Here is an 8,501-nt window from a genome sequence, read left to right on the forward strand (position 1 = left end):
ATTCGAATATCGAACGCCGAAAGTGTTGCCAGAAAAAAAAATGCGCTGACGTTTACCACTAAAAAATAAAATCCTTTACATTTTTACCGTTTTGTAAATAATAAAATATGTTTTCTGTAGTAGACTTTTTAAATTAATATTTAATCTTTTGACTCATTCACTTACAGTGGTTACCAAACTTTTTCAATTCTCGGCGCCCTTGTTGAATCCAGGTTTTCTCAAAGCGCAATATGTTTAATTCTAACAAGTACAATTTGCGAAATGGGAAATAATTTTTTGGAAGCTTCTTTATATAGTAATTACAGAGTGAGATACCGGTTTGCACTAGATCCACTAGATGTCACAGTCACGCCATGCGCTCAACTAAAATCTCGTGAACTATGCCTACGAACCTAGTAGCCAAGAAGGGTCCCTTGCTCTTCCACACTGATGGATGGCGGGGGTCCAGTGTATGATGGACTGGCGCCCAGTTGCAATTGGGCAAGAAGTGGAGCTCGCACGTCACGATGATCACGTTGAAAATTCGGCAAGCTCTACGAACGACTTTTGCCGCGTAACAAAATTGTCGCCATTGCATACGGATGATAAAAAGTTACTATTCTGATAAAATTCCCACATAGCCTGCTCCTGATAAAATTCCCACATAGCCTGCTATCCAGTGCGGCATGTGCAATAAACATCCGATTGTGCCTATGCTTGAGAAAGCGAGTGACTTGCAAAACGACGCCATGTCTGCGCTTCTACGTCTGGCCGACAAAGAACCTCTCAAAAACATAAAAATGTTACTGGAATTCACCACATAAATATATCAGAAGCTTATTCACGAAGCGTAGAAAGCTGGTGCCGCCCAATCTTGTTATCGACGGATTCAAGATTTCGTTTTCCAGATCAATGCGATATCACAGGATCCTGATCGATCACAAGCTTCATTTTTTCGGAACTTACAGATTGATGCCGAGTATTGGTGTATCAAAGTCAAAGAGAATAAGTTGTTCGCTTCACCTTCTGTGGTCAAATTTTCGTGCAAGCAAACGTAATGAGGGTGGAAAGTGAAAGGCTCAAGCTTGCTCGAGTACAGAGGAGTTACCTAGGTATGTAGCACGGTATCGGAAATTGGCATTTTGACAGTGGCCAGCGTCCCACTCATTGACTTGCTAGCTCTTGAGAGACTAGCTATTCACATTGGGTGGTCGAAAGACGATGCCAGGAAGCTGACTTTGGTGAAATGACAAGGGCGATGGGACACTTTTGCAAAGACCTGGCATCAAAAAGAACGTGGTTAACTAGACTGCCATGGATCTTTGGATCCTATCTTTAAAAAAAGAATGGTAAACGACTCCAGTTTGAACATAAAATAGAATTATGCTTGAAGTATGGTGATCTGACGTCCTCCTCGAACAAAAATGTCAAATCCGGACCGACCATTTTGTAGTCCCCGCAGCAATTTGTTTTCCTCAAACAAAAATTTCCGAGATGCCCTTATTATTTTTAGTGTCCTCCTTTGACATTTTCATAATCTGGTTACCTTAGTTTAAAGAGACCTTAGACGACGAAGAGTTGTCGCCGTGGAGCATAGTACCGTCAATGCTGAAGAGCACCATCGTGCGGTGCAGACCCTGAACCATCATCATTGAGATGGGGGAGATTTATGGTTTATGCCTAAAGGTGACAGGTTATGTCCAATTGCTTCCTAAGCTATGATGACCAGGCGTTCTCATTTAAGGAGAATTATCCTCTTCAAAAATATTGTCCTATGTCTTTCTTATACATAAATTTCCAAAAAGACATTTTTTTAGCTCCAGCAGCAATTTACCTTCCCCAAACCAAAATTCAGAATTTTTTTGAACAAAATTTTCGAGATAGCCTTTTAATTTTTAGTGTCCTTCAATATTTTCAAAATCTGGTTACCTTATAAAGAAAATAAACGGTTATATTTCAAAAACCCATAAATGTGTTAGATTAAACCAGTAAAATAACATATGGCTATCCAAATCAGCTATTTGGAGAGTTCAAAAATAAACCATTGGTCTGGATTTTAAATTATTTATTTATTATTAGAAGCTATTCTGCCAAATTACTAATTGGCTTAATGTAATATAGCAGTTAGGCATCCCTCATGTATTACAAATACTAAACTCGGCCACTTAAAAACACTGCTCCCTAGTAAGAAAGTAAGAATTTTTAAATTTAACTTAGTATATTTATTTTTAGATTTATTAAAAGAATCTAGGAATTTAACATAAAATAAGATTTTATACAAAAAGTCATTTTTATTATTAAAAATAAAGTTACAAGCAAATTATTTAATCATTCTTAAGTTCATATATTTGTATATAAGCCTCAGTCAATGTAATCATCTGCGGTAAAATACTCGTCACATGGAGATCCTGCATTTCATACCTAAAAAATAATAGTAATTTTCCTATAGCATAAACATTTTTCGAACATTTTATACTGGCATAAAATTTGTACGCAGCTATGAAGGTAGGTAAAAAGAGAATTTGTAATTTTCATAATAAATAAATAAAAATAAAAACTTACCACTGCTGTGTAGGATGATGCAACACGTGAGCTCTGTATGTTCCTTTATCGGGACTGCCGTCGTGAACAATATTTCCCACCAAATCATAAATAGTTTTACCGTTATATTTAGCTTTTATTTCAGGAGTCAAAAACTCACCAAAATCGATATTCCTAAAAAAATAAATATGAATATTATACAAACATATTCAAAATTTATTGTTTTTAAGTATGATACTTACTTTACTGGGAAATTGATTACAGTAGGATTTTTCTCCACGAAAAATGTATTTTTAGTGAATCTTTTGATATATAAAATTAGATATGGTGGTAATTTTGTAATCTCAAAACGCTTTAAGAAATTGTCTTTGTAAGTTTTATATTCTTTTTCAGCTTGTCCGTTGAATTTTGTTAGCAGTTGATATAGATTAACCTATAAATAATGTAAAAAAATGTAGTACTGTGATTTGCTTTTGAGCAGTAAAATAATTATACCTGAGGAATGATATTTTCACGAAATTCATCGATAAACAAGGGAGTCGGTGGTAAATCGCAAGTTAAATAGAGAAACGGCGATTCAGTCACTGTTTCTTTATAGTCTTCATACATAGAAGAAGTTCTTAAGTTATCCTCGTCAGTTGGAGGTAATTTTCTTAAAAATTAGTAAATTATAAGTGTTCTGGAATCATTTAAATATTTATTTGTTATTATATAAATACCTGGTATATATTTTCATTTGACCTAAAAATGATTTATATATAATTGAACTAGTACTCTTTTTAGTACCATGGAGAGCTATATGAAGAGAATTGAGAAACCATGACAAAAAATCAATTGGATCGCCTAAAATAAAAATAAAAATATTTTATTCAAAATATTTTGTTATTATATACTTTTAATATAAAATATACCTTGTTTTATAAACTGAAACTTCTTATGAGACCACAATACGACAGCTTGTAGCATCTCATGAGGAGAAACGTGAGCTTTGAATGCTCGCGGATTCCACAATTTACGTAGCAATTCTCCGAATCGCTGAACTAATAAAAATTGCGAATCTCCAGGAGGCGGCTTTATTTCAGCATAATTTTCTTCACGCAAGAAATAATTACGCAAAGGGCGAACATGCGAGAGACACTGAAAATAAATTAAATAAATAATATACATATAAACTAAGCTTTAATAAACATTATAAAAAATATATACCTGTAATATAACATTGCAGTAATCGTTAGCTTTGATATTATTCAAACCAACTATTCCTGGCATGTACATTGTTCCGTCAATCGCTCGGGACAATTTAGTGTCCGTGTCCAAGGATTTGATTTGGGTGTGGGAAAACGTAGGATTTAAAACATATTTAATATCATCCAACGATGAATCTAAAATAAGATGAAAAACGATTTGCACAATTATAAATAAATTTTATTAGATGAAAAAATATATCTCACCGATAACTTCATAATTGTCAGGCAAGCAGTAAAACTTTAACGTATGAAGGTTCAAAAATACGTGATGGCTCTCAGACACCGAGTGTGTGTATGCATGAGTGTTAGTTCCACGACCCTAATGCAAAAATGTAATCAATAAAAGACAAAATTACCTTATCATAGAAAATAATCGTAAAAGCTAACCTGAAAATATTTTCCGCAGACCAAACACGCGTAAACGTTGATTCTTGTCAGCGAAACTGAGCAAAGTTTTTCAAAATCGAAATCCAGGTATTGGCGATTAATTGTGTCCAAATATGGGCACAGTCTTTGAAGTTTTGTCGGAAGTCCTGCTAAAATTATTTAGGTTATATTGTGAACTCATTACATAGGATGTACAAAAGAAGGCTTTTTACTCGTTGTTTCCATTGAACTGTCAGACGCTTTGCGTTTTTGTACTTGCGATTCTGGATTCATTTTTTCGTTATCCATCATCTTGTTTTCAAAAACCACTGACGCTTCGGTAGCTGTCAATTGAGTTTGTTGGCTTTAACGTTTTTAAATTCAACCATAACTAATATATAGATTTTTTATTTTAATTACTTTTAGGAGTTCGCTTTATAATAAAATGGCAATAAATAATAAATAAAACAATAAATCAGCGTTTTTTTAACTTTTTTGGAACGACTTCAAAAATCTCATTTAAAAAGACGTTGGCCCGATTTCATTTGAGGTTTCTCTCCAGGCCAACGTTTTTCTAAAATTGGTTTTATAATCACTATGACGACTCATATCACACAAAAATGCTCGTTCTCTTACGGCTCCAATCAACTTTTCAATTGAAACTGCGAAAATCTGTCGACACGCGCGAACTTGTTGCGGACACTCACTAGCGTTTCGTATCGGTCGCTTTCGCTGCAGTATTTACACGATTGTGTATTTTATATTAATATCCTTCGACTACAAATACAACTTTTGTTATTTAGTTTAAAGTTTGGTATCTAAAAAAGAGATTTAATTAGTTGCCTTTAGGCAATAAACGAGATTAATAAAACATTACTTCGGTGACGGGAGGTGACGGGTGGCAATTAGACACACGTTCTACAGTAAAATTTAAAAAAATTAAAATCATCTTGCTTAAAAATATGGTAAAAATTCATATTTACTGACAAATTACCTTTTTTTGCTATCAACTGAACCGGTTGTACATAAAAACTAGAATAAATATATCTTCCCTTATGACGTCTGCGTGTATGGAAAATAAAAAGCTTGAGATGAACAACATTTTAGTATTTGGATTACTCTTCAAATCTTAGGATCATTAGATCAACATTTTTAGATGCTTAAAAATAAAATGTATGATGAGGGAATAGCAGGGCAGGCTCAGATGTTAGGGGTTTTCTGAGGCCCCTCATACTGCAATGAGGTTGCGTCTCTTCATACAAATGATAACTCAACGGACCCTACATATATTTCCTTGAGGCCCGTAAACTCTTAGCCGGGTCTGGGAAATAGCAGGTTTTGCTGAATATATTAATTTAAACCTAATTTGAATAAATTTGTATAAGTAATTCTAAATACCTATTATATTTTGTCTATAATATTAATAAAACATAAAGCGCACAATAACGAATTATTAAATAAATAATGTTCAATATTACCCCAACCAACTGTACAACCAAAATTATATACGTATATGTATAATAAATGTAATTAAAAACACAAAATATTATAATAAAACAATATTGCTTACATTGCACTATTATTTTTTATTGTAAATGCTTGTTTTTTTCTAGCCGATATTTATCGTGTTATGACACATGAGTTGACAAAAAGAATATTCGCCGCCGCTGTCAGCCGGGTGTCGGCTCTTTGATTGATCAAAATGGGGTTAGCTACGGTGATCGAGAACGAAGGTCACTTCCAAACTGAAATGGCGTCCGCCGGCACCAAGCTGGTCGTCGTGGATTTTACAGCAACATGGTATACAAGCTTTGAATAGTTGAACTTTTCATATGCAACGTCATGTCATTGCACATGTTCGCTATGAACGCGGTACGATTTTCAGGTGTCCACCGTGCCAACGAATTGCTCCGTTTTTCGAGCAACTACCGGCGAAGTTTCCCAGAGCTGTGTTTTTAAAAGTAGACGTGGATGCATGTGCCGAAACTGCTGCCGCTCAAGGCGTCAGCGCAATGCCTACATTCATTTTTTATAGAAACAAGGTATATATTAATTAACGTTTTAATATATATATATATATATATTTATATATATATATCTAACCCTTTGTTATATCATTAAATATGCAAAGAAGTGATTTATCGTTATATTTATTTATTTTTATATTATATATTTATGCATGAAATTTCATTCTGAAATTTCAGTGGCCATAAACAATGACAATAAAGAGTTCTTCAATTTCCACTATTGGCAGGATCTGCTTTTATTTCGCAAGCAATGTATAATAATCAGTATCGTTATATGCTGGTCCCTTCAAATTTTCAATATTATGCATGTTATACATACATAAAATGATTCTTACGGTTTTCAAAATACCCGGAAAATCAGTGTCATAACTGAATGGTCGAGGCGTGAACATTTTGTATTTGTATTTTTAGACTCGAATAGATAGATTGCAAGGGGCAGATTCTGCTACGCTTGAAAACAAGGTTAGACAGCATTATGGAGATGAAAGTACAGCGGGAGGCGAGAGTCCAGTTGCCGGTCATGTATGTTCAATGCAAATATAAATTGATTTTTTAAGAAAATATTAATATGCATCTATTTTAGATGGATTTATCAACATTTATTATGAAAGGACAAAGCGAATGCTTGAACGAGTCCGATGATCATACTTTCGATCATGCACTGACAGCTCAAGGAGGCTATCTTGAAAGCGATTGTGATGAACAATTAATAATTTCCGTGACTTTCAATCAAGTAAGTGATTAATACAATAGAAAAGTGTATCTATACATTATCTAATTTAAAATTATTGTTTCTAGGCTGTCAAGATTAACTCATTAATGATTAAAACATCCTCCCCTAATGGGCCCAAAACTGTAAAGTTGTTCATAAATCAGCCGAGGACGCTCGATTTCGATATGGCGATGTCCAATCAAGCCGTTCAAGAGTTGACGTAAACGCTTTTTGATACTCAAATATTTAATACCTGTTACAAATTATTATATAAAATATTTCATTTCAGCGTGACTAAGGAGAACTTGGAAGGCATCCCGATTCCGTTGCGCTTCGTTAAGTTCCAAAACGTGCAGAACATTCAAGTATTTATTAAGGATAATCAAAATGGAGACGAATTGACGCGCATCAACCATTTGGCCTTTTACGGATCGCCCATATGCACCACCAACATGGGGGATTTTAAGCGAATTGCAGGAAAGAAAGGAGAGAGCCACTAATGTGGCCATATGTAATTTATGAAAACATTTTTTTAACCGTGTAATTCGATTATTGGTTGAGTAAATTCTCAAAATTAATTTCATCTTACATATGAATATTATTAATTATATGTTTTCTTTTTGTATGTTTAAATTTAATAAAACGATACGTTGACTCATATTTTATATTACATTTGCACAATATTAATTGGCGAAAATTGCTTATTGATATATTTATATGTCAGTTAGATATATTTCTGAAATCCTAAATTCCTTGTCTTTATCCTATAATGATATAAAATAGTTCAACTTTCATCGTTATAATTGATTGAAACAATATTTTTGATGAAAAATTCATTTCAAATTAAATATATAATTAATATAATGCAAAGCCATCTATATTTTTTATAAAAATACTAATATAAATTATGAGTTACAATATGTTAAAAATATTATTAAATTTTGTAAGAATTCTTAGATGGCGTACTTAATACAAAAAAATATATTTTGTCATTATTATAATATTAGTTTTATGAAAAAATATTCCAGCTAAGCCATTAGCCACATTGATCGGCCAACTTGTTTTGAAATATTTAAAAACTCAGTTAAAAAAATTCAAAATTGTTATATAAGATATTATTTAACTAAAAAAAACTTAAAATATCCTTTCACACATATGATTTATGCGACCAGCACTAGGAGGATTTTTTTTGTAAATCTAATTATAAAATAGTAACTTATGAAATAGTAAATGGGATGCATTGAACAAAATATATTAATTATATAAGCTGTTGTTCGTTAAAATATGCTGCAATTAATTGAACTAAATAAAAATTAATCGATGCGGGTCCCTCACATTTACAAATAATTGGAGTAATCTTCCCAAACGGAACGAAATACAATAAAACACCAACCATTCTAAAAGCAATTAACGCTAAACTACAATATTAAAGAACTACTCTAAAAAACGACCAGTCAAAATATCATCTCCTAACGAGCAGGTACAGTTCTACTGTTGCTAAACTTATATAACCATAGACATAATGCAAACTTAGAAGCTAGAAGTTTTGTTATTTATATTTTATTTTCAGTAAAATTGTATAAATAAAATAATAAAATATTTTTCTGCTTTCTACAAACATATACATTT

At 32.7% G+C, this 8,501-nt stretch overlaps 2 protein-coding genes across 3 annotated transcripts; one reads left to right on the top strand and one right to left on the bottom strand.

Moving 5' to 3' along the window:
* Positions 1-2,250: 2,250 nt before the first annotated feature.
* Usp39 (ubiquitin specific protease 39) lies at positions 2,251-4,526 on the bottom strand. 2 transcript variants are annotated; one of them, XM_088199907.1, is made up of 10 exons: positions 4,367-4,526; positions 4,155-4,300; positions 3,972-4,086; positions 3,727-3,902; positions 3,432-3,657; positions 3,240-3,363; positions 3,016-3,172; positions 2,763-2,953; positions 2,542-2,694; positions 2,251-2,400 (listed from the first exon to the last, which is right to left on the bottom strand). In XM_088199907.1, exons 1-10 carry the CDS (start codon positions 4,443-4,445, stop codon positions 2,304-2,306), a joined length of 1,464 nt encoding a protein of 487 aa, XP_088056033.1. In that variant the 5' UTR covers positions 4,446-4,526; the 3' UTR covers positions 2,251-2,303. The 2 variants fall into 2 exon arrangements, with proteins under 2 accessions (XP_088056033.1, XP_088056032.1); XM_088199906.1 differs by having other exon boundaries at positions 4,155-4,303.
* A 1,251-nt stretch (positions 4,527-5,777) lies between these two features.
* On the top strand, positions 5,778-7,532 carry Txl (Thioredoxin-like). Its single transcript, XM_088199028.1, has 6 exons — positions 5,778-5,933; positions 6,019-6,175; positions 6,572-6,682; positions 6,744-6,893; positions 6,959-7,092; positions 7,162-7,532. The coding sequence occupies exons 1-6, from the start codon at positions 5,836-5,838 to the stop codon at positions 7,370-7,372; spliced, it is 861 nt and encodes a 286-aa protein (XP_088055154.1). The 5' UTR covers positions 5,778-5,835; the 3' UTR covers positions 7,373-7,532.
* The last annotated feature ends 969 nt before the right edge of the window (positions 7,533-8,501 follow it).

Source organism: Plectrocnemia conspersa, unplaced genomic scaffold, assembly GCF_051122295.1.
Source record: "Plectrocnemia conspersa isolate PC_06_02 unplaced genomic scaffold, ASM5112229v1 ptg000012l, whole genome shotgun sequence".
Lineage (NCBI taxonomy): Eukaryota > Metazoa > Arthropoda > Insecta > Trichoptera > Polycentropodidae > Plectrocnemia > Plectrocnemia conspersa.